The sequence below is a fragment of the Cydia amplana genome, chromosome 21 (genome assembly GCF_948474715.1).
Source record: "Cydia amplana chromosome 21, ilCydAmpl1.1, whole genome shotgun sequence".
Taxonomy (NCBI): Eukaryota; Metazoa; Arthropoda; class Insecta; order Lepidoptera; family Tortricidae; genus Cydia; species Cydia amplana.
The window spans coordinates 9,605,895-9,633,174 of record NC_086089.1 but is presented as its reverse complement, the minus strand read 5'-3'; the positions used below and the strand labels follow the sequence as shown (position 1 = coordinate 9,633,174).

At 37.9% G+C, this 27,280-nt stretch overlaps 1 protein-coding gene across 1 annotated transcript in view; it reads right to left on the bottom strand.

The window, feature by feature from the left end:
- Positions 1 to 1,189: 1,189 nt before the first annotated feature.
- Positions 1,190 to 27,280, bottom strand: part of LOC134657967 (uncharacterized) — a 228,990-nt gene continuing 202,899 nt past the window's right edge. Inside the window, exons 8-16 of the mRNA XM_063513573.1 lie at positions 27,012 to 27,252; positions 17,654 to 17,820; positions 16,472 to 16,604; positions 15,202 to 15,326; positions 12,663 to 12,754; positions 9,651 to 9,828; positions 3,019 to 3,154; positions 1,898 to 2,033; positions 1,190 to 1,352 (exon numbers count right to left, since the gene is read on the bottom strand). Coding sequence (XP_063369643.1) covers positions 1,278 to 1,352; positions 1,898 to 2,033; positions 3,019 to 3,154; positions 9,651 to 9,828; positions 12,663 to 12,754; positions 15,202 to 15,326; positions 16,472 to 16,604; positions 17,654 to 17,820; positions 27,012 to 27,252 — 1,283 coding nt within the window. The 3' untranslated portion in view covers positions 1,190 to 1,277. The remainder of the gene's footprint in view (positions 1,353 to 1,897; positions 2,034 to 3,018; positions 3,155 to 9,650; positions 9,829 to 12,662; positions 12,755 to 15,201; positions 15,327 to 16,471; positions 16,605 to 17,653; positions 17,821 to 27,011; positions 27,253 to 27,280) is intronic.

Below are 27,280 nucleotides of genomic sequence, written 5' to 3'. Positions count from 1 at the left end.
CAAAAAACCTTGAATTTTTTTTATTGAATTGTGTTGGGTTTCAAACCTAAAGGAGTATATTCTGAAGATAAAATAGTTAGTGGCTCAGTCAAATTAAAATAGCTGCGTGCGAGTTGTAAGAAGTTTAAGCGTAGCTTAACCTCTTAAGGCCCAAGGTCCTACCTATAGTACCTATTCAGTTCGGTGTAATAAACCATGTTCAAATTGGAACAGAGTCGCTTTTGCTTTGTTTCGTTCAATTTTCAAACAACGCAAAATCAACTCTATTTCCTACAATTTCGGTTCAAATTTCAGTGGCAAATTTTGGATGTTTCCTTTGTATAGCTGGGCCTTAGGAGGTTAAGACAAACCCAATGTCCATCCGACTGTAGTAGAAATATAAGCGTAGAGCGTAGTTCATTCCCCGAACAAACTACAATATTGCATCTCAATTGCAATAAAATTCTAAGCGTAGTTAAGTATAACCATAGAGAAATATAGTAAGACAAGAGTGCTCACGATACATCAGTTAGACTATTAATTTCAGTGTCTACATCTAGCATCGAGTAGCGGAACTATTAGTACTGCTACTTGACAATAGATGTAGCAGTACTGATAGTTCCGCTACTCGATGCTAGATGCTAATAGTCTTTTTGGTACTAAAACTGATGTATGGAGTGAGCAATCTATGTATTTTTTTTCTATGGTATAACCTCGCTCGTCCAATGATGAATCCTTATGACAGTTCATTTTTATATCCAGCAGCTCTGACGTAAAATGTTTGTTGTAGACATTTACAGACAGACAGCGCCACAGCTAAATAATAATAACGATTAGGTATTTAGCAGTGGCGCTAGTGTACGTGTTGATGGGCTTATTGAGAAATGTAATATTTAAGAAATAAAAATACGGTAAAAACGTATTTTTCTTCCATTCTTTTTTTAAATTAAGAACTGTCGTAGGGATCATCATTCGACGCATCAGGTATAGTAGCTTAGTCAAACCAAACCCGCTGCGAGGGTTGTAATAGCTAAGCGTAGCGTTCATCTTTTGCATCTGAGGTTTGTAGAATTCTGAGCGTAGCTAGTTCATTCCTCACAATACTGTTGAGGTTTGTAGAATTCTAACCGTAGCTAGCGGCTCAGTCAAACCTAATGTGCTGCAACTGAGGTTTGTAGAATTCTAAGCGTAGCTAGTAGCTCATTCCTCACAACACTGTCGAGGTTTGTAGAATTCTAAGCGTAGCTAGTGGCGCAGTCGAAGAACGGGAAGCAGGTGATGGGGTCGGCGGCCGAGTGCTAGAGCACGTGCAGGTTCTCGCAGGACTTGGACTTGGAGTCCCGGGCCCACACGCGGCCTAGGAGGCCTCGCACCTGGAAATGGCGGTTGAATGTGTGAGTATCGGTTTAAAAAGTTGTTTGAAATCACAGGCCAATTCGAAAGTACAGTCGTACACTGATATCAGGATGATCTCTAATTGATGTCATTAAAATAAATAAATAAATAAATTTATTATATTTATTAGTTTATTACCATACCAAGTAGATAGCCGCGTGCGTTTTCTCGGCGTAGTGGTGGTGGATACGGTCTGTGGCGTTGCGGGCGCCGTAACATGATCTGCTGCTGCGTTTCTTACCTTGAGACTATACTTCGTTTTTTTAGCATTAGAAATAAGGTAAACAATCTTGATGTGTCTTTTAATTGAAAAACACATTTTAAAAATAAGTTACATTAAATATGTAACAATTTATGAATCTAATACGATCTTTTATAGTCTTTTGCTTTCATAAGTAATAGTTATTGATTTTTAAAAAGTGTTTTTTAATTAAAAGACATGTCAAAATCGCTTACCTTCTTTCAAGTTCTTTCTAATGCTAAAAAAAAACTAACTATAGCTGATAGCTGTGGATAGACTTACCTTAACGCTAGCAGATAGCCGCGTGCGTTTTCTCGGCGTACTGGCGGCGGAGACGGACTGCGGCGGCGCGGGCGCCGTAACATCGTTCTGGGGGGAGCGCGCGCGTCCGCGATTCTTGCGCGTACTGCTGCGTTTTCTGGAACAGCGATGGACATGGGTTTTTTATTAAGTGTATTTTAATGGACAATGAGGGAAAATAAGACCCTGCCTTTCCTGTGCCATATATCTGTGTTCTGTGTTTTGTACAATAAAGAGTTTATACATACCTACATACATACATAAGAAAATGTAGAGTTGTGATTCGGCATTTCTAACTTTTTGTAGGGACAGAACCTTAAGTACACAGGGACTAGGACTTAAATTTCATTCTATAGCGTGACGGACGTACGCGTTTGCCTTAAGTCTCATTTTGTATGGGATTTTGAACAGCGCGTCAAGCGGGACGTTTTGGAAACTTAACATCCTATACAAAATGAGACTTAACGCGTACGTCACGTCACGCTATCGAATGAAATTTACACTAGGGGTACGGTACGGAAACAAAAATGGACAATTTACTAGAGATGCGCAAAACGCTTCACTGACTTAAAAAGATTGATTCATATCTTTCGCTCGCGGTGATACACACATTTCGCTCATTTCGCTCAGTGGATCTTTAGACTATATTGTTAACGATTGAGTAGAGAGAGATGTCAATAAATCAGATACCCACAGCCATAAGTGCGACCAATCACGCGAATCACACCCTCCGAGTTCTTCCAAACCGCTCCGAAACCTATTCGCATAGTCTCACACGCTCCTCACGCTCGGCCGGCTCATTTGAATCATGAGTGGGAAAGAGAGCGCGAGGAACACTGAGCGACTGAGTTACTGAGCGGGTTAAATCATCAGTGAGTTGAAGAGTGAGCGAGTTCAATCAAAAGATATACTTGTAGTTCATTTAAGTCACTCACTCGTGAACGACACATCGCTGACCCAATATTACAGGGTTCTATGTTACATTTTCAAGATAATTGAAATTCGACTTAATGTCACTATGACAATGTTCAAATTTCAGTCCGATAAAATTGAAACATAGAACCCTGTAATACTGGTCCAGCGACATGTCTACAATAATTTACCTAACTCGCTCGGCGTGTTGCTGTTTCAGTCGTATCTGCGTCAGCAAGCCCACCAGCAGCTCGTCCACATTGTGGTTGATCCCGACGGAGGTCTCGATGAACTTGCACTCGTATGAGGTCGCGAGCGATTTGCCCTCTGGAAAATATAGAAAGAATTCGTTAGCCAGAATAGAGGTATGGCTCTTTGTCGACTTGAGGCCCGCACTTCGGGTAAACTCGACTCCATTCGGCTCAGCATTGCTCCGAGCAATTATTAGGGTTGAGATTGAAGTCCTTTTGCGTGTACGACCACAGATAAGATAATGACTTGAATTTTGACAACCCTAAATAGCCGAAAGGGATAGTGCCATAAGTTAGAAAGGGATATCATGATTTGACCGCTGTCAAACTTCGGTTCATACTATTAAGTAATAGTATTCTGTGATACTATTTTATTTTATATTAGCAACGCTAACTAGAGCGGACGCGTGCGACAGATTTTACCCACGATAGTACCCGCGGGCGAGCACCCGCACTGCCCTCCTAAGGTAAAAGGCCGTATTTTCAAAGAACACTATATGAAAATACGGCCTTTTACATTAGGAGGGCAGCGCAGAAGTCGGAGAAGGGCCTATAATTATAATTAAGACAACAGGGCCTATGTTACAAATAATTTGAACTATAATTTTAACTTATATAAGACGTAGACAAAACAATAGGGAGCAGTGGAAAATACAGTAGCCACACATCTCTCTGCTTAGCCTTAAGGTTGACTGGTAGAAAATGCCTTATGGCATTAAGTCCGCCTTTTGTACTATAAGGTTTTTCTTTTGTGCAATAAAGATTAAATAAATAAATTTGACAGCTGAAGTAAATAGTACTGTATGGTGCCATAACTTTTGTAGTACTGGATTGTTACCCGTTAAAACATAGGTAATAAAGTAGGTATCTATGTATAATTAGGGCCGCTAGAAAATATAATTGTTTTCTTTTTTTAAGATCAAACGAAATAAAACAAGAACATCTTTTTTTACCTTGTAATAAATCATTTATTAATAACCAGTGACCCGCCCCGGCTTCGCACGGGTTAACAAATTATACATAAACCTTACTCTTGAATCACTCTATCTATTAAAAAACCGCTTTGTTTGATACTATGTAGTGATTTGCCTTTGCAACTTTGTTTAATTTAATAATGATTTAAATTTCATTGTAGGTAATTATAGTACATACCTACGGTGGTACATCTGCACTTCAAACCCAAGAAGGAAAAAGCTTTTCTCATGATGTTTTCCGACATCGAAAACCGATTAACACCAAATGTTTCGTATACATGTCCTGATATATTTGATATAGGTACTTAATCATTATTAATCTACTCGTATATTGCGGCCAATATACAAGAGAATCCACTCAATATCCGTTGAAACGGACATCGGACATTTCCTGAATGAATTCGGAACTATTAATCTGAGTTAATGAATGGTCGGCTTGTAATTAACGACGCAAAATTGTCTGTGGTTCTTTCGGATTCTGTTACATTTTAGCCAATTATGGAAAATATACGAATTATGATTTGAATAAGTCCCTAAGTACCTATACCTACAATTATGTCATTTTATGTGCTAGATTCTGAGCAATTTTTATGTCATAAAATTATAAAACAATTTCTTAAATCTATTTTTTAGTAACGGCTTGTGAATATTATGAATTAAGTATAGGTACACCCCAGTCCAAAAGTATGGAAACAAAATTATATGACAATAAAAAACTGTAATTTTCACATAAATAAATAATATTGACAATTCAAAAACAAAAGAGTAAAATGATAATAGAACATTTTAAAAGTAAATTACTTATAATTTTTTTGATAAAACTGTTTACATTCAACCTTTTGTAGAAAAACAATTAAGAAGGTTGATTTGTATGTTCTCTCAAATTTATATATTTTTCGCATACTTATATTAGGATGTTTTAATACTTTGGGTGCTGTTTTAATCTTATAAAACTGCCTAAAGTAATTTTTGCGTTACCAATACACAATAATGATAATGGAAATATTAAAAATTAAGAACAATAACTTTGTTTCCATACTTTTGGCCTGGGGTGTAGGTAAATTATATATAGAAAGATAGAATACTCTTTATTGGCATAAGTACCTCAGTAAAAGGTACAGCTTCAAGAAAAAAAATGATTAGGTAAAGATAGAGGCAAAAAACAAGCGCTAAAAGCGATCTCCTCCAGATAACTTTGAGTAGTGGAAACAAATTTAATCAAAAATATTAAAAACCAATCATAGTCAACTGAAAACTGTGTCAACATACGTAAACGCCTGATGAAAAATCAACGGCAATGCGTTGATCTCAAATATTCCTGTGAATTTGTTCTTGATTCACGCGTACATACAATACAACCTACTTTAGTACCTAAAGCGACCCGCCCCGGCTTTGCACGGGTTAACAAATTATACGTAAACCTTCCTCTTGAATCTATCTATTTAAAAAAAACAGCATCAAAGTCCGTTGCGTAGTTTTAAAGATCTAAGCATACATAGGGACAGACAGTGAGCGAGGAGCGACTTGTTTTATACTAAAGTGTCATTCAATAGAACTTGCTAACTATGTAAACAAAAGTTACTAGTAAATTGACATTCAGTGTCAATTTTAGTATGGCGGTTTATTTACATGTTAGCAAGTTCTATTGAATGACACTTTATGTAGTGATATCAAAATTTCAAAATTAATTACAATACCGCTCGTCGTAGCTGGTTTTGGTCTACTTAATTAACCAGAAATCATAATTTAATTTAGGTACCAAAATTTTATACAATCTCAAATAAATACAAGTAAAATGTTTCCCAAAACCATTGATCGTTCCTTAAAATAACGACCTTAATGAAAATTGACAAACCTCCAATTATATTATAAAGAGTAATTTTATTAAATCTGAAAATGGCTCTCAACAACGAAAATAACCCTTTTAAAGATGCTAAGTAACTTGGTACCTAACAGTAAATTCAAAATTTTATTAGCCTTTATTTCCAAAGATGTCGAAAGGAGTTTTTATAAATTGTCTCGGGAGGAAGCTGCCTATTTTGATATAATTTTAAGCACAATTTTATTTAAAATGTGTTAAGTTTTTAACACGATCAGGTTCATTAAATTTATTATCATTTCTTCTAAGTTCTGAAAAAAACTCTCTGCTAAAGCAATCCTTATACTCGTACATAGGCATATCAAGCGAAAGTCGTAATTACAAAAAGAACAATCGCAATAATAATTTATAAGGAATATAAGCTTTATTATTGTCAAATAAGGTTCAGAATCATACCGCAGTAAATCGCTAGTTAGGTTTTTATGGTTTTAAGACGAAACTGATAAAAAACCTATTTGTGTGATGGTGAATAGATAGAAATGAAGGTTTGAATCAAGTTTCATTACGGTCGGGATCAAAATGGCCGCGAGATACGGATGTATTTTATTAGATAGCTTTTCCTTTGTTACTAATGACCATCGTTTTATATTATGCCCTACTTGCCTTTGCCAGTAAGGACTGCGAGCTACTTACCGTTTAGTGAGGCAAGTGCGAGTCGACTTTTTGATGTGATGGCGTCTTATGAATCGATGAACACCGGTAGCATTTTTTGAAGTAAAAACTTCTTTAGTGGTGCTGTGCACTTTTTGTGATGGGGAAAAATGTTAAACTCGTAACAGGTGTCACGTGACCGTAAGACGTAAGACGGTCACGTGACCTGATCGAAAAACTGTTGCCCTTCAATGTCATTGAGTTTTTCTTTATTGATTTAAATGCCATCTAGTGAGTTTCGCTCTAACTGGTATTAATATAACTCGAGTACTAACAATGATGTGCTTAGGGGTTTCAAGTAATGCGACGAAATAACGCTAGACGGCGTTAACCTCAATTTACATAGTGCTGCAGACATTTTGCAATAGTGATTGAGTTTTCACTTCTGCCGGCACTCCCTGAGTGCAACCCGTTGTTTTTTTTCACAGGATTTTATGTTAGTATGTAAGTTTGTTAGTTTGTTAGTTAGTGTGGGTCAAATTTTGGAAGCCAAATTTGACCCACTTCCCGATTTCCGATTGAGATAAAAATTTGCACTGATATGATGATGGAGACATGAGGTGGCCATAGGAGTTCTGTGATGAAACAACGCAACTTAATTGTGTTTGGGTTTTTTAGAATTGTCTCGATGAGTATTAAATAGTTGCCTTTGGTAAGAAAAGTACAGTCAGCGATAAAAGCTTGTAACAAAAATGTTTTTTTTTTTGCCAAAACTTATTTTCATTTCTTATTTAATTTAAAGCTTTGAAACTAGATGTGTCCGTTTTTTCGATTTTAGCTACGGAACCCTAAAAATCCGAGCCCGAAAGGAAATCGTCGCAAAATAAATTGCGATTAGCATAATCTGCCATGTTATTAAAATTTACACGTTTATACAACGGTAAATAAGGCTGATTTCTGTTTTTATATCACAACAGGAAGCCCTAATGGGATTTATTTACATCCAACATTTGCATATTTACGTAAAACAAAATGTCGGCTGAATTTGTGTTGACACCTGAATTAACTTATTTAGCATTTCAAACGTCTATTCTGGGATTACTTGATGTTATGCCTAATGTTTTTATTTATTTTATTTTCTAATTTGTAAGCTTTTTCTAAAATTAATCGTTCAGCCTAAAATTAATCGACTTTGGCAAAGCTACGACAGTCTTTGGTATTATACGCGAACCAACTTTTTGACCGACACTAATCTGTGTGCAACTTTTAAACTTCGTTGTAAAATTTCACCTTTAAATAATGGCGTTTCTATGTTTCAGTTTATGGTGTATTGTAAAACATTCAAGGCCCCAACTGTTAAACCTAATTAACAAAAACTATGTATATTAGAAGCCCCTTGGTAACTTCAGAGACATTTTGAGTAAGACACTCAAAACTATCGGTCAAAAAGTTGATTCGCCCTCACACCAGAGATGTGAAAAATACTTTATAAAAAGTATTTAAATACAAAATGCAAATACTTCCTTGATATACTATTTCAAATGCAAAATACAAAATAGTTTTTGAATTTATATTTAAAATACAAAATACGAAATAGGTATTTTCAAAATACTTTTTTAAATACAAATACTTTGCGACAAAAGGTACTCTGAATAGTGAATACCTAGTCTGAATTAAAAAGTATTACTCGAAATTTCCGAGTTGAAAAGGCTCTCTTTATTCTTTGAAAACAGTGTGTCAATCAGTCCTCTATCTAAAGTGCAAATTTCTAGTTGTTTGCTCATATTAACCGGAAGGATGGATGGATGATGGTTTTTAACGGCCAATTTTTAAAAGCATTAATTTAGATATGTAATGTTTTACAGCTAGTATAGGTAATACCTCTCGTTAGTGTAATGAAAACGTCACGTTTGTGTTTCACCAGGGCAGAAAAGTTTGTTCTCCTCTCGTGCCTTGAAACCCTCGCAACACTCAAGATTCTTCTTTTTTAACCACTCGCTACTCTTGTGGTCATGTGCGACGTTATTAAACATTCAACAGTTCCATGTTAAAAGAATGAGAGAGTTGCCAGGATTGTAACATCAGAAGAGATTGTAACTCCTACCTAAATTACCTACTATAAAGTATTTTGTATTTTGAAAATAGAAAATAGGTCCCAAAAACTATTTCAAATAAAATACAAAATAGTTTTCTTCAAAAGGTATTTAAATACAAAATACAAAATAGGTATTTTGCATTTTGTATTTGCATTTTAAATAAAAGTATTTCAAATAAGTCACATCTCTGCCTCACACATATACAAGTCTAGAATATACTAAATATTTCTTTTGCGAAACTAATATCTAGCACAAGCCATTGGTTGAATATCAATATAACACGCAATTAAGTGCCTTTATTCAGTGTTTAACAGCCTAGCCGATCGATTTTAGTCTATTTTAGTATCTCTGTCATTAGTGATGATTATATTATTATATAATCATATTACAGACAGCCGTTAGACAGCGTCTAAATCAACAGTTGTGCTATTAAAAATATATCAAAACTTACCATCTGTATAGGGTATTTGACTGTCATTAAAATACAATATTTTACACAATGCATGAAATAAAGCACCAGAAGATTAATAGAATAACGTAGATAGCAGTTATTTTTAGACATAATTTCTATTTTAAAATCCGTATAAAACTATGTATAAAGAGTAGGTTGATTGTGACGTGCTAGTGTTTCATATACATTCCATAGTAGCAAAATCGTTTTGACATTTCGAAAAAAGAAACTGATTTGACTAGTAGTCAAATTCATATTGAGGCTGATATCAGCCTTATTGCCCACTAGTATAACGGCTTGCCGGGCTGTATGGCCAGCTGCCTAAAGTCTTTGCAGCCTTCGCTCGGCTTCGGCAAAGCTACTGCGATCGGCTTGTACTATCAAATAGGGGATATAAATACATACCATCCGTGTTGACATCTCACGACCGCGCCAAATCAGCCTTGTTGCCCACTAGTATAACAGCCCGCCGGTTTGTATGTCCAGCCGCCCAAAGTCCTTGCAGCCTTCGCTCGGCTTCCGCAAAGCTACTCTAGCCTTTGATCGGCTTGTACTATCAGATACGGGATATAAATACACACCATCCGTGTTGACAGCTCTCGACCGCGCCAAATCAGCCTTGTTGCCCACTAGTATGACGGCTCGCCGGTTTGTATGACCTGCCGCCCATAGTCCTTGCAGCCTTCGCTCGGCTTCGGCAAAGCTACCGCGATCGGCTGTAGAATAGACTACGCAGTACCCATGGGCGCAGCCGTCCGTCTGTAACAATAATGGTGTTATACATAAACGTGTGTTAAGTGTATAGTCTGTAGATTTGGAGCTGGCCCCGAACGGCTTATATCCTTTGTCTATTGTAAAGTGAAACCGCACGTGCTTCTACCTGCCTAAAACATGCAAACGTACGCACGTGTCTTGTTATTTCAGTCAGTCTCGGTACAAAAAGTAGTGAGGTTGACTGAAATAGCATGACAAATACGAATATTTCCGAGAAAATACGATGGAAAAAACAATTAATGACTACATGTGTAACAAACTTTTAATAGTCATATGCCCCTATCAGGTGAAATTAAATTTGGTACACATATTTATGAAAATAATCTTCGTTTATTTCAAAACGTTACGGAATAAAACGTCATAGGGAAAAAATTATAATTATGCAAAAAATCCCTTCATAACCTTCAAATAAGCACTGCAATAAAATATTTCCCTAATAAAATTACACAGAAATACCGCTACAATTTCACAAAAAATAATTTCATAGCGGTTCTTTAACAAATAGCGTGAAATACTAAACATAAAAGGGTGTAAGCGCCTTGTATTTTTTATACACATAAGACTTTTTAAAGTAAAAAAATCTACTGGAAAATTATGTCGACCAAAGGGACACTTGAAAAATGCTGACGCGTTTTCCTGGCTACTTCACAGACGTCGTATTTTGTTAATTTTTCAGTTACAAAAGCGACTTTATCATGTGTGGGATAAGGATTAATTTAGTTGAGAGGTTTAGTTGGTTGTATATTTTATTTTTTGATCTCAATAGCCGTGTTATGAAGCGACAATGGAGTGATGGATTTGGGGGAATTTTGAAAAGATTCGAGAATAATGAAATTTAAATGGTATATACGTATCTCAATAAATTTTTCCAAGATATATTGTATCTAGAACATGTAGCTACATAGAAGCTGTCTGAAAGCTTTTATACTTGGTAGACATATCGCACTCGGAGGGTTCCGCACCATCAACAAAAAATAGAGCAAAACAAGCAAAAAAACAAGCAAAAAAACGGTCACCCATCCAAGTACTGACCCCGCCCGACGTTGCTTAACTTCGGTCAAAAATCACGTTTATTGTATGGGAGCCCCACTTAAATCTTTATTTTATTCTGTTTTTAGTATTTGTTGTTATAGCGGCAACAGAAATACATCATCTGTGAAAATTTCAACTGTCTAGCTATCACGGTTCGTGAGATACAGCCTGGTGACGGACGGACGGACGGACGGACGAACAGCGGAATCTTAGTAATAGGGTCCCGTTTTTACCCTTTGGGTACGGAACCCTAAATAGCTCGAAAAATATTACTCATATTTTCGGGAACCGGTTACAGTTACGACATTTAACCACCAGGGGACCGTTTCTCAAAAGCTTGTAAGTAACTTGTAATACAAACGGATGTCACTTTTTGACCGCTTTTGTTATAAAGGGACTTCCACTTGTATTACAAGTTACAAGCTTTTAAGAAACTGGCCCAGACATAGATACTTACTAACTTCATTTTCCTGTTTCTTACTAAATTACTCTTAATTAATGTAACTTCGGCATTTTATTAGTTAGTTAGTTTTACTGGACATTTTCCGCAAGTTGACAACCAATGTAAAATTTCATGATATTTAAGAATGTAGTTTCCGAATTACTAACTTAATTTTCCTGTTTCTTACTAAATTACTTAGTAGTGAATGTAAAATCAGCGTTTCATTAGTTAGTTAAATAGTTAGTTAGTTGTTCTGGACATTTCCCGCAAGTTGACCACCAATGTGCAAGCTCCTCCATGAAGCCTAGCAGTGTCTTCAGGTAGCTAACTGCCTCCTTCAGTGTGCACGGAGTCCCTAGGTATTGGTTCCTGTATACTTCTAACTATTTACAGCCTTTCATTAAAAACACTTTAAAATCTACTACGTTAGTGTTTTTTCAACACAGAATCCAAAGCTTTATTACAATAGGAAAAATTGTCTATTCAATTTTGTATTTTTTGTTTAAATGTTACCGCCATACAAATAACACAATAGGGAAAAAAGGTTCGGAAGCTCGGGACGTTTTTGTGCTCGGGTCGATAAAGTTCGTGATTTTACAATTTTTATTATAAATATTTACACAGAAAATGTCACAATAAAATATAGTATAATGGCGCTGGCACCAGCAACGGGATGGTAGGTATAGACAAGTCCTGTAAAATAGTATTTATCATCAGTTTTTAAACACTGGCAGCATTGTGCTATAAACAAACAGCCATAGAGTTGCTTAAGTTTTATTTTTCATTGATTTTTGTTAGTTTTAAATTTACACTACCACCGTATCACCACCATACACCACCACCATGCCATCACAAAACATGTACGAACATGTACATACAACAACAGCAAGAAAAGAAATCATTAAGTGTGCGTCACAAAATTGACTCAACTCAGCATAATGGCTGGTAAACTTACCACTAGCTGATCGGCGGGCGCGTCCATGAAGGTGATCTCCCACTCTACGCCAGTTTCCGGTAAGGCTAGTAGACTTACCACTAGCTGATCGTCGGGCGCTTCTATGAAGGTGATCTCCAACTCAACGCCCGTTTCCGATAAGGCTAGTAAACTTACCACTAGCTGATCGGCGGGCGCGTCCATGAAGGTGATCTCCAACTCAACGCCCGTTTCCGGTAAGGCTAGTAAACTTACCACTAGCTGATCGGCGGGCGCGTCCATGAAGGTGATCTCCGACTCAACGCCCGTTACCGGTAAGGCTGGTAAACTTACCACTAGCTGATCGGCGGGCGCGTCCATGAAGGTGACCTCCCAATCTACGCTCGTTTCTGGTAAGGTTGGTAAACTTACCACTAGCTGATCGGCGGGCGCGTCCATGAAGGTGATCTCCGACTCCTCACCAGCTAGAAGCACGCAGACCGACCTCTCGCCAGATTCGTCGTCTGTGGACAACACGTTGGTATATTAAATACGAATACTGGTAAAATATAAATAGTCATTTCAATTTTGGTACCTACTTTATTTTAACATTGTTCAAATCACTAGACTAAGTGTTTGGCAGCAATTTTGGCTGAACGTTAATTGCAATTGACCATTAACCAGGTTAAATTGAACCGTAAACCGTAACGAACGATTACAGTTTACGGTTCAATTTGTAATGGTCCAACACTGTTACAGGTACATAAATAATGCATGAAATTTTGGATTTTCAATATTATCTCCTATCAGTGTTTTTCAATCTTTTTCATGACGCGACCCCCTTTGTATGAACAAAATATTTCGCTTATGTATTGCCTTACAGCTGGTAGAGGCTTCGCGACCCCCACCCACAGTTTGAAAAAGACTGCAGTATAGCTGGTCAAGCAAATCTTGTCAGTAAAAAAAGGCGCGAAATTCAAATTTTCTATGGGACGATATCCCTTCTTACATTTTTAAAATTTACCGCCATTTTTTACTGACAAGATCTGCTTGACCAAGTATAGTAAAAACATAAAAATTCCGGATTAAAAAACAAAGTGTAGTGCACAATTTTAAGTAAATAAAATGGCCCAAATATAAATAAGACTTCAAAGCTCCGTCAAGTCAGTTCATTTCATCTCAGATTCGATTGATAATAATATATTCGCAAGTCGCAACGTATTCTCGGCGATGCGCAAATGGAATCTCTCAGGCGGAAATACGACCAACTCGGTTGTCAATGACGATTTATATAGAAGTGTTACCGTCTTTAGATCTTTGTGTGGAGGTTTAAATGAAATGTTGGGTAAAACTTCGACTTCGTAACGTAAACGTTTCAAACTCCAAATTCTAAATTAAAGATTGTGCTTGGTATTTTCCAAATTCTAAATTATAGTAAAGTAAAGTAAATGTTATTTGTAGAACACAGGTGATACAGGTATTAAGTAAAATAGGTGATTACAGAGCTCTGTGTTTTGCCTATTGGCGTACAAATGTTATAAAACTTCAAAACTATGGTGACTAAATTCTTACAATTAAATTAGCATGTTATCAGAAACAAAACAATTAACATGCTTGTTATATTTTTAATCGTGCTCGTTACTGAATGACTGTTAAATTCTATTTTTAAATTCAAAATCCATACTTAATATTATAAATGCGAAAGTGTGTCTGTCTGTCTGTCTGTCTGTTACGTCTTCACTCTTAAAACGCTGAACCGATTTAGTTTAAATTTGGCGTAGAGATAGTTTGAGTGCCGAGAAAGGACATATGGTAGTTTTTAATTTATCTCAGAAATCATCTTTAAGGGGGTGGAAGTTTGTATACGAAACCGATAAAAGAACATTGAATAAATAAAAAATAAGCTAGGTACCCAAATTACTAACTCCATGCAGACGAGGTCGCGGGCAAAAGCTAGTAATTAATAATTGTACTTTCTTTTTCGGATCAAAGGAATTTTGTAATAACTATAAGTGGAAACTGTTTTGGCTTATGTTCTAACTATTCGCTACGTGCACGTGCACGACTGGTGCTGCCCTCATTTTGTCGGACTTTCTACGTTAAATCTTATGGAGTAAAATTAGTTCAAGCGGATGCCGCTAGTACTAATGTCGGACATTCCATAAGATTACCTGTGTTTGTGACGATCAGCGCCACTTCCCCCTCCACCGACTTCGCACATTGCCAATATCTTTTACCTTAGTGTAAGGCCTGAGTGGACGCTCGAAGCGGATCGTTCGGCGGGGCGTGCAGCGTGGCGTCGAGCTCCCAAGGGATTTGAGCAGCGTGCACTAAGGCCGGTCCTATACGTTTGCATTTGTTTAACATGCACGCCGCACGCCCCGCCCCGCTGCACGCTCAACTCGAGCGTCCACTCAGGCCTTACACTTATTGTGTTATTTACGTGCTGTATGTTTACCAAAAAAATAATTAAAAAAAACGTCTTAGTAATTAACACTCGACATGCTAATGCCCAATAGATGACACCCTGCTGTCACCTCTATTGACAGTGAGTTAGGTTTCAAGATGACATGTACTAGGACCGCGTCGAGCACCGGTACGTTTACCTTATAAATAAATATGTTACGTTTGGTTATTTCAAAAATATACTAAGAGCTTCGTCTTATACAGGGTCTGTTTTGGACCGTTAGCCATATTGTGCGCGGTGATTAGGTAGGTCATACTGAACAACTTTTTCTATGGGACCAACCCCGTAATCCCAAAAAAAAATTTGGCCTTCCCATAGAAAACGTCGATATCCACTCGACCAAAATGTATGACACGGCCAAAAAATTTTTTGTGATTTCGGAGTTGGTCCCATAGAAAAAGTTGTTCATTACCTATAGCCTACCTAATCACCTCGCACAATATGGCAAACGGTCCAAAAATGACCCTGTATATTTTCCGTCGCTGTGTAGAACCTGTAGCTTACCTATACTAGTGTCGTACGCGTGTAGGTACTCTGACGTCATAAATTGACCCACAAGGCTTGATTTCCCAACCCCCGGCGCTCCGAGCACCAATACCCGATAAGAGCTGAGACCCGCTGAGGAATCCCTGTAAAAAAATATGTTAATTATTAGAAAATACGGACTTATCCCCAGGGTTTTCAACGAACGTAGCGGAATTGACGCGTGACCAGAGGGCTGGGTCATACATATCTACGAGTAGCACAGCGGATCAGCATTGCCATTCAACATGGTTATGCTGCCAGCCTTCTGGGCACGCTGATAAATGGCGGCGATGTGGGGCAAATTTTCTATATATAGGTAGTTTTATTTTTAAATTTTCTATATAAATGATGCTGCTAATAAATGAATCCTCCGGACATACCTACTTATTCGTAAACACGCCACAAGCCTAAATTAATACTCGTTTGTGTTATAATCTGTTATTTTGACTTCAATATTCGTAAGAAACGAATAAAATATTGACTAATTGAGGCTTGTAGCGCGTATACCGGGTGTCTACTGTAACATGCAATGTACTGGACGTAGGTGGGTAAGAGCTCTTACATGGTATTTACTGAATTTTACCTCCAAGATGCTAAGTGTAAGGCCTGAGGCCTGAGTGGGCGTGCAGCGGAGCGGGGCGTGCGACGTGCATGTTAAACAAATGCAAACGTATAAGGAGCGGCCTTAGTGCACGCTGCTCAAATCACTTGTGGCTTGTGCACAAATCACGCGAGGTTCGATAGGGGAGTCACGAAAAAATCACGACAGATCGCGTTGGTGGAGGGGGGGGGGGGTATAAAGAGACCTCACGTGTATTTTTCTACAGTGAACGAAACTAAGAAAAAATACCTACCACATCATGAATAGATACTTTTTCTCGGTTTCGGTAACCAAAAACCTCACCAAATATCACCAAGGGGGAGGGAGGGGTCAAAAAGTAGCCGAAAACACCTCGCGTGATTTGTGCACAACCCCTTGTGAGCCCGACGCCACGCTGCACGCCCCGCCGAACGCTCCGCTTCGAGCGTCCACTCAGGCCTTACACTAAGGAGCAAGGCGCAGACGCCCTGTTAACGGCCTCTGTCCTCGACGCACGAGATGCCACGGAAGTGTTTATGTCCAGATAACTGTCCGCTTTAAGAGTAACCAACTGGCGTGAAGTGACGCAGAATAGGGCAGAATGACGTTCTCTTGTGTCTGGGCCAAGATCCTTTTTCTGTCACTGAGCCAGTGAAGTAATAAAGTTACCTCGAAGAAGGTAAAGAACAAGGTGCAGACGCCCGATTAACGGCCTCCGTGCTCGACGCGCTTGAGGCCACGGAAGTGTTGGACCGCGATCTTCTCGACCGGAGAGAGTCCCCCCGATTTACGACGCCTTTACCTGTAACAATAAATGCTATAGAAAATCTATCTGACATAGTGTAAGCAAAGAGAATTTGAAATAGAGGCGGATTGTCAAAATAAATTATGTAGCCACAGTAAATTTACTGCCATCTTCAGACCCAGTAATGGTCACTTTACTCATCCGCAATGGTAAATAAAAAAACGCCCCATTCCTCTTAGTATTGGACTTAGACGCCACTCTGGCCCTTTGCTGGAGCAATCCCTATTTTATTTATTTGAAATATGTTTACATGACCTTACAGACAGATCCAATGCGCCATGAAACTTAACATTAACATATACCAAGCAGGTACATATAACTATTACGAATAACAATCAGGTACAAACAAACAACTCAGGTACAAATCACTATAGTCCCTTATCACATCCACAATTACACCTTAACGGATGTAGGCCTCGCATCCATCACCTCACAGAATCTCAGGCATTCATTTCTCACAGACACCCAACGCCACGCAAACAGGTCGCACTCGGGTGCTGATGCCAAGAGTGCATTCAACTGTGTGAGGGCACGGAGCAGCGGAGAGTTCAGTCGTGACACGGTGCGTCCCGCTGGCAAAGCCAACAGATCGCGTCGCCGCGGTTTCACCAATTCTGGACAGTCCGAATCACCTATGTCCCTCTTAGATCCGTTATACTAAAATGCCTCAGTCTACTCTTCTTCGACCCCAGTATTGGGCATAGACGCCACTCGTGCCCTTTACTGGGGCAAGCCCAGTAGTTATCACTCTTAGACCCAGTAATGGTCACATGACTCACCCGTTATACTAAAATACCTCAGTCTGTTCTCTTCCTCGACCCCAGTATTGGACATTGACGCCACTCGCGCCCTTTACTGGGGCAAGCCCAATAGTTATCACTCTTAGACCCAGTAATGGTCACATGACTCACCCGTTATACTAAAATGCCTCAGTCTATAGTACTCCTCCTCGACCCCAGTATTGGGCATAGACGCCACTCGTGCCCTTTGCTGGGGCAAGCCCAATAGTTATCACTCTTAGATCCACTAATGGTCACAATACTCACCAGTTATACTAAAATGCCTCAGTCTATAGTACTCCTCCTCGACCCCAGTATTGGGCATAGACGCCACTCGTGCCCTTTGCTGGGGCAGCCCCAGTAGTTGACGCTCGCCCGTCCGCGATCTCGCTGCCTTGACCGACTGTGACCGGGCATGGTGCGGACTGCCGTATCTGAAGAACAAATATTTAAATGAATATACCTACCTATATTTCATTTTTGATTCATACTTTTATCGCGAACTGTGCTTTTTCAACTAGCATTTTACTCTTTGACAATTGTGTGGGAAATTGCATCAAACTGCAAAGTCAAATAGTAAAGAGAGCCGTTTCGAGCTCGCGTAATCGTAGTGAGAAAATTATGTATTTAAAATATCTAACTTTTTCGTACTTTATCGCATTTTGTCGCTCGCTACTTTCCCGCAGGCTTTTAAGCGCGGTTTTTGATATTAGGCCGTGATTATATGTACTTCGGTTGAGGAGACATTACACACAGTGTAAGTAGTATACACAGTATAAAGAAATGACGCTTAGCACGAGAATTTCGTAGGTATATAGTACCGCGTGGCCCCGTAGACAATATGACAATCGCTAACGCTCCGCAGCAAACGAAACGCAACTGTTACTGTCACACCAATATAGAAGAGTGATAGAGAAACACAAAGAGATTCAATGGCGAAGCGATATCGATTGTCACCTTGGCTAGGCCGCCTGTCCCTATCTCTATCGCATTCAAAGGTTTTTTAGCCGAACTTCAAAAAAGGAGGAGGCTATCAATTCGACCGTATGTTTATTTTTTTGTATGTATGTAAGCTCAGAACTCCGTCATTTGTCATTTCTGAACCGATTTCTTTTTGGGTTAAAGTAACTGAATCATACGCAGATTATAATATCATAAAATTCAACATTAAGGGGCCCACAGATTACCAGTTCGTCGGACGATATCAGCCTGCAAGCAAACGCAAAATGTGACAGTTTTTAACCACTGACAGGCTGATATAGTCAGGCGAACTGGTAATCTGTGGGCTTCTAGATAAAAATCCTAATCCCTATGAATATTAGCAAGTAGTTAACTCTGTCCGTTTGTTACATCTTCACGCTTCAGCCGCTGAACCGATTTAGATGAAATTTGGTATGGAGATAGTTTGAAGCCCAAGGAAGGACATAGGATAGTTCATCATCATCATCCTATCAGAAGAAGTCTCGGGCAGAACGTAGATACATAAGCGACTTAATTTCAGTTAATGAACGGTTTATATTACTTATACTGCGACAAACGTACGGCGTTTGACACGACCTCCTTCATAAGCAAATTTTACAACTTAACTTCCTAAACATCGTATCTGATTCAATTCTTCCATTGTAAACACCACCTTACACTGTACACAATAGAGTTCTATTTAGGAAAACAATAAACGAATAAATGTGTAGCACAGTAAATTATTTATTCAAATTTGGAAGCAATTTAGATCTCAATTAACGGCTCTTTCGAAGGCTTTGCGGGAATTTGAGTGGATATGACATAAATACAGTGTTTCATGATCAAAGGGCGTAATGTAGCTTTAAAATTAATGTATACAGGGTGGGTGTAGTGGTAAATCTTAGTTGGGGGTGAAAATCGCTCCATTAACATTTACTCTAAACTAAGAGGGCTTGCGACGACGATTGTGGTCGTAAGAAAGAAGAATACAGTAGGGCCTTGATAATCCGTACATAGGCTAATCCGAACGTCGCTGTAATCCGAACTGCCGAGTGACCCCTTTCTCTGAACTGACGATGAGATCATAGCCCAACTTTCGCAAGAGACTGACGAATCTGGATGTGGCGAGTCTTTTATTGACGATTCTTCGGCTCTTAATGACAAAAAAATCCCTACTCGCAAGCTATATCGGCATTGACCACTTGTTTGGACTGGGCTGACGAATGATGCTACGTAATTTGAGGGACAAAGCCTTGGCTCTGTCAATAAATAGAACCCGGCAGACTACATTAGATGAGTTCTTAAAATGATTTGTTCACGATTATTTTGTGTTAAGGTACTTTGTTGATTAATTTCTTTGTTTTTGTTACTTTGGGGTCTTAATCAATATGTTTTTTTTTAGAATATACCATTATTTTATTTATAACATACTATAATCCGAACGCTTCGCCAATCCGTACAGGGGGTATTTTTTTGAAGTTCGGATTTTCGAGGGCCTACTGTAGTATATTGTTAACTAAGTGGTGAAATGATGCCTTTCACCCGAGTTAAACACTCTACTTTTCATTTCGAATACGAGGAAAGTAAAATGCAAAAAACATGACTGAGTATACATTTTATTACTGTTTCTCGAGGGTATATTCAATTAACAATTTCGGCGAAAGAATCATTATTTTATGGAATGGGGAAAAATCAGAAAGGAAATTGTAGAACAAATCCATTTAAAACCAAATTTCAATAGTTTATCTTTAAAAAATGAAATAAATCGAACTTAGAAAGTTAAATGCTCTAGTGCAGAAACGTGTCACTTTCTGCACACCTTTTAGAACAACAATGAGCCTCTTTCAGAGCATGAGAAATGAAAAGGAGATGTGACATTTCACAAATATTCAATGTATAGCTCTTTAAACCGCTACCAAGAATAAATTAATAGTACAACAATCGTGATATAATGGAGAGCTTTTCAGTCGAGTACCGTGTTTAGGCAACGAAGCTTGCTGAGTTGCCTAAGTAAGGTACGAGATTGAAAAGCTTGATTATATCACTATTGTATACAATACTTTTTCTACGAGTCAACAAAAAAAATACTTAAAACTAGTAGAAGAATCATAAAAAAACCAAAAGTATGCAGCTAAGATGCGCGAGCAGCCGCGATACCTTCATACTCGTACGCGACCCGGCCCCGCGCCCCGCGCCCCCGGCCTGTTGGTCAAAGACACCTTCTCGTAACTCATGAGGCCCTGGTACTTGCTCCGCGCTTTCGATTGGTCAATTTCATTATAGTTGACTAAACTGTATCGAAATGAATATTATAGTAGACTAAACTGTATCGAAATGAATATTATAGTTGAGTTGGGGTCCCATAGTGAAAAAAGTATGCGATTTCACTTTGGTATACGAAGTCTTAATTCAAGCATTGCAGTCGACGAGTAGAAAAATAAATATTATAGGATAATTCGACGTGTTCAGATATTTGTGAGCACCACGGCCGCCCCCATATATCTGATGGCGACTGTATGTCGTATAAAATATTCACAATAATTTCCTTCCCTCCCATATAGGGTTTGCACGACGGATCCGAAATGTATGGGAAGATCCGCGGATCCGGATCCAGATCCGGATAATTTCATACATTTCGGATCCGGATTGCAAACCCTACTCCCATACATCGCAAGTAATTTATCTGTCCCGCCCCGTAATCCATCTAGAGCGTAATACACCGTGTTGCCACACAATAACCTAATCTGTATAATTTACGAGGGTAGATACCGCGTAAGGATTATACATCGTGGGTCTGAATAAGCTGACAGATTTTGATGGCCATTTGGAGTTTATCATTTATCACGGGATAAGTCAGGAAACTTGGTAACCATAAGACATTTCAGCTCACAGAGACATTTTTGCTCAGGCAGGCACAATCGGTTGCGTCGTTCAAGGAGAGGTTAAAGAAGCTATGGCTATCTGATCTGACTGATTAATTTGTCTATATTTCTATTGTATAGTTGCTTTATATCTTTCCAATTTTTACTGTATTTTCTCCATTCCTTTTTGTGTAATATATGTATGTTTATCCTATAAATTTTGTATCGTATTTATATCCTTTATCTTTCTGGTAGGTACCTTGTTGTACATTTTGCTGCATTTGTCACCCTCTTTTCACTTTCTCCTCTCTCAAAGGTTAACTGGAAGAGATCCCTCAAAGGGATAAGTTCGCATTTGTACTTCTTACTAATTGTATGTTATTTTTAATGTCTTTTTGTACAATAAAGAGTTTACTACTACTACGAGTACTACTACTACATTTGATATTCTTTTACCATTGTTTTTTTAGCCATAATCATTTGCCAATCATTTGGAATCGCGAATCCGGTGTTAAATTTTAAGCTAGGTATTTAATATGATACTGTATTATATTCAGGTCTAAATTTTATTCTATATGTTCGTGTAACATTCTAATATGAGTCACCCTTAAGCTGCTATTAAGGCGATTACTCTAATCAGCCTGATAACCATAATCCACATTACGAGGCAAAACCTTTTGTTTCCATTTTGGATTCATTGTCCATCACCCCAACGGATTAAACTCTGCACATACATGTTCACGACATACTCGTACATATGTATTAGTAGATTAATTAAGGTAATTCGCGACGAGTGGCGATTTAAAATACTAACTTCGGTCGTGTTTCAATTTATCGCCACTCGTTACGAATTTCCTACTTTTCGCACGACTATTGTACAAATTACCCTTTAAATTTTTGATATACGCACGTATCACTATACACTAGGGTGTAATAGTATATTAAATACCTAGGGCAGAAAAGTGAGAAACGTCCTGCCCGACCTGCCTTCTTTTGTAATTTTTTATATAAAATCAGGTAATGAATCCATATTAGAAATAGCCCTTTCCCAGTTAACTTTGCATTTCGAAATCTATGTAGCGTAACTAATTGAGAACCACTTTGTCATCGGTTACTAAGTACTCAAATTCTCATCTTCTATAAAATACATCTGTAAAACCCTCTGTCTCTATGTGTATACCTACAAGGTGTTACACCAGCCACTGAAAGTGGAATTGGTACACGTTATATAGGTCATACTGAGCAACTTTTACTATGGGACCAACCCCATAATTGCCAAAAAAAAATTGACTCTCCCATACATTTTGGCTGGCTGATGTTGATATCTTGTATGGGAGTGTCAATTTTCTTATCGCAATTTCGGGGTTGGTCCCATAGTAAAAGTTGCTCAGTATGACGTATACAACGAGTACCCACTCCACTGTCAGTGGCTGATGTAACACCTTGTATATTCATAATTTAAATTTTTATAACCTAATATTAATAATTTAAAAGACGTATATTACATACCTAGGGCAGTAAAGTAAGAACAATCCTGTATATTTCAACCGCTTGTAACGTGTCCATGAACACGTATAGACCAACTGCCGTATTCGAACTTCAAGATATTCACAAGAGACGACACGTACTAGATCCATTCTAGATACGTTATAGGTAGTTTAGATTTCAACTAGTTCTCTTTTGCAGCGCAATTCGGGCAACCAATGTCACTTTTACGATAGATCGTGTTCAGATATCTATTAGATGTGAATTAGATCTCTAAGTAATATCTTGTGGAAATCGTTCAAGAGTATCTCCAGAATCGCGGAAATGTCAAATTTGACAGGTTAGATCTTAAACATATCGTTATCGTATCTTGGCGATGTCGAAAAGATATCTAATAGATGTCTATTACAAAATCCGAATCGGGCCCATATTTACTTTTTAATTAGGTATTCTTCAAAACTTTTACTTTGGCAAACTTGTTTTTATATAAAAATTGAAGAAGCCCGATAAATGTCAAAGTCAAAAGTAAAAAAGTTGAGTTTTTTAGGGTTCCGTAGCCAAATGGCAAAAAACGGAACCCTTATAGATTCGTCATGTCTGTCTGTCTGTCTGTCTGTCCGTCTGTCCGTCTGTCCGTCTGTCTGTCCGTCCGTATGTCACAGCCACTTTTCTCCGAAACTATAAGAACTATACTGTTGAAACTTGGTAAGTAGATGTATTCTGTGAACCGCATTAAGATTTTCACACAAAAATAGAAAAAAAAACAATAAATTTTTGGGGTTCCCCATACTTCGAACTGAAACTCAAAAATTTTTTTTTCATCAAACCCATACGTGTGGGGTACCTATCTATGGATAGGTCTTCAAAAATGATATTGAGGTTTCTAATATCATTTTTTTCTAAACTGAATAGTTTGCGCGAGAGACACTTCCAAAGTGGTAAAATGTCTGTCCCCCCTCCCCTGTAACTTCTAAAATAAGAGAATGATAATACTAAAAAAAATATATGATGTACATTACCATGTAAACTTCCACCGAAAATTGGTTTGAACGAGATCTAGTAAGTAGTTTTTTTTTATACGTCATAAATCGCCTAAATACGGAACCCTTCATGGGCGAGTCCGACTCGCACTTGGCCGCTTTTTTTTCAAGGGCTTCTACTTGGGTAAGGCGCTGGAACTATGAAACGTTTTGAATTAAATTTACCTTTAATATAAAATTTCTTGTCTCGGCAAAAAGTGGCAGCGACAATTTTTTACTCAGCTTTTTGAAAAAAAATCTTGGTAGGTAGGTAACTATTATGCTTTATTAATAGAGTTAGACCAAGAAAAGTCTGCGTGTGCTGTCAAAACTTCTGCAGACTTTTCTTGGTCTAACTCTATCAAGGTTTTATTTAATTTGGCTAAAAATATGTCATGTAGCTCCATGTGGAAACACTCATAGTGTTATTAATTATTATATTTCATTTAATTTTATTAGGATAACACTTTTAGGCATTTAAAAAAAAGTAAACGGTTAAATTTAGGACAAAAAATATTAACGAAGAAAAGCATTACAAATTATCTCTACAACTAGATAGTAGCAATCGTACTAAGGTGTCACACATATATTATACTAGCGACCCGCCCCGGCTGCGCACGGGTTAACAAATTATACATAAGGTTTATGTATCACTCTATCTATTAAAAAAAAACCGCATCAAACTCCGTTGCTTAGTTTTAAAGATCTAAGCATACATAGGGACAGACAGACAGCGGGAAGCGACTTTGTTTTATACTATGTAGTGATTACTCAATACATAATATTTAACATTATACATATTACTTAGATACAAACGTACTAAATAAAACCCTCTCTATTAAGATTCGTAAAACTTTTATCACGAACATTTCTTTTCCTAACTCATTTCAATTGCAACAAAAAAAAATTATCTCAAAAGAACCTACCTTTTTATTCAGCCCCCTATTACGTTCAAAGAATCCTTTCTGCCCCTTTTTAAGGAAAACGCGTTTAAAAGATAATAAAAGATAAGATAAGAAAATATATTTTCGGCTGACGCCTTGTTGCGTTTATCATTTTTTATGAGATCTGTCACTCTGAATAAGGGACACGGGAGTGCTAAATAATACCGCCAAGTAAAAGTTAAACGGTACAAAGTGACAGTTAATATTTCCGTTTCTCCTTTAATTCAGTTAATGTAATTACGTTGGAAGACAATTCTGTTGAGGATAAAATAAATATATCTGGGAGACCGAGTTTTGCTCGGAAAACATCGGTACAAAAAACTCAAAAATGCGCGTTTTCCCAGAGATAAGACCTAGCTATATCGATTTTTTCGCCTCCGAAACCCCTCATATAGTAAATTTCATCGAAATCGTTAGAGCCGTCTCCGAGATCCCCGAAATATATATATATAAATAAATAAACAAGATTTGCTCGTTTAAAGTTATTATAAGATATAGATAAATAGATAGAGTAGATAGATGTTTTAGTGTTGTATAGTGCATTGTTACTTATTACGTACTATTCAGAATGCAATTTTAAACGTCAATAATACCGTTAAGATAGTGCGTTACACTATATGGGGCATTATCTATGAAAAGGGACCTTATTGTCGATGGCGCTTACGCCGCACAGCGTCGCGCGGCATTGTATTTATATCGAAGCATTGTTAATAATGGCGTAAGCGCCATCGACAATAAGGTCCCTTTTCATAGATAACGTCACATATGTACATAAAAATATAACAATGAATGAAAGATATAACATGTATGCAGGGGTGCTAAGCTAACAGTTTTGCTGACTGCACATAAGTAAAGATGCGAACCAGGTATTCGGATATTTATGAAAACTTGGCTCTCCAAAGGTACGCACTTCTCACAGTGAAAGAGTTTCAAGATTAGGTTTTTATTCGTTTTTCCGAATAAATGAATAGGTAGACGGTGAAATACTTTATTCTCAATTCGAATATTATACAGTGAAACCTCGATAACATGAATCTCAAGGCTTATCCCAAAAAGTTAATGTTAATAAGTTTTTATCGTTTAGTTTAGAAGGTGATTTCAGAAAGGTTTCTATGTACTTTAGTTTGTTATAAAGAGATTCCGATACGTTTATATAGTTTCGAGTTAAGGGGTGATAAAACAAGACGCCTCTAGACTTATATTTTGAGTTATGGTGATACGTAAAATTGTATTTAATTACCATGAAAGGAATAATTGTCTACTTTAAATGGTTAAATTAGAGTTGTGGAGCAAAGCGATGAAGTTACGGGAACATGTTGATTCAAGTTAACACGTTCGCTGCGGAACTTAACACTTACGATCCTTTTGGAATTCGCTATTTTAAGATTTGATATGTATTTTTAAATGAAAAGTTGATTTTCAGGTGAACAAAAAAACAGGTACCGTTAATTTTCTTTCGATATCTACATAACGTACACTTGAAAAAATAAAAAGTGAGTGACTCGTAAAATAAAATAAACCATAGGTATGTACTTTGAATCAGGTCTTTCGGCCCGCAGTGAGCGTGTAGTGGATTTCGCACTGTTGAAGTTCGAGTTAATGAGGTTCCACTGAAAATGTTACTGTTGTAATTACATGTCAGATATATCAAAGCCGTAAAAAACTGATTGAGTAGGTATTTATTTGATCACTACATAGTATAAAACAAAGTCGCTTCCCGCTGTCTGTCTGTCTGTCTGTATGTAGGTATGCTTAGATATTTAAAACTACGCAACGGATTTTGATGCGGTTTTTTTAATAGATAGAGTGATTCAAGAGGAAGGTTTATGTATAATTTCATAATTTGTTAACCCGTGCGAAGCCGGGGCGGGTCGGGAATGAATGATTTAAATAGTGAGTGAGTGAATGACGGAACGATTGAATGAAAAATGATGAATATTTTAGCCCATATATGTATATCTAAGACGAAATTTAGTCATTTAATTAATTTATTAATGCATTCATTCATTCATTCACTTACTTACTCATAGTCCCCAGCCAGCATCTTGGGGACCTTGTCGCAGGAACCTTTTTTAGATTTAGGTTAGTTTAGTTTAAACTAATTTACCTTTTAAACTGTTTATACAACAACGGTTTCACTCACTTGAATTTTTAGTCGCTATTAAATAGCTATATTATTATAGGCGGCGCGATCAATGCACGAGTTGCAGTCGCCGCGAGCACTCGAGCCTGAGGATGGACCCCCGAAGGGCCCGAAACATGTCGCCAATAGCGACTAAAAATTCAAGTGAGTGAAACCGTTGTCGTATAAACAGTTTAAAATATGTCTCACGAAAGTTTAATATCGATAATTTACCTCTTGTCAAACTCGTCCACGTCTTCACTGGTGAAGTGGCTCGTCACATCAAGCAGTTGCTGTATGTGGTCGCTGCAGACGCGGCTCTTGCGCCTGCAGTCGTCTCCGTCCCGCACGAGGATGGTCGCGCAGCCGCCGTAGTCGAGGGAAAGAGATGGCTGCTGCACCACGATGGTTGTGCGGCCGGGGGCCATGGAGCTGGCGGCGTCTAAAGGGTTGGCTGTCACGTGGACTTGGGCCGCTGAAAATAAAGGGTACAAATTTAGTGG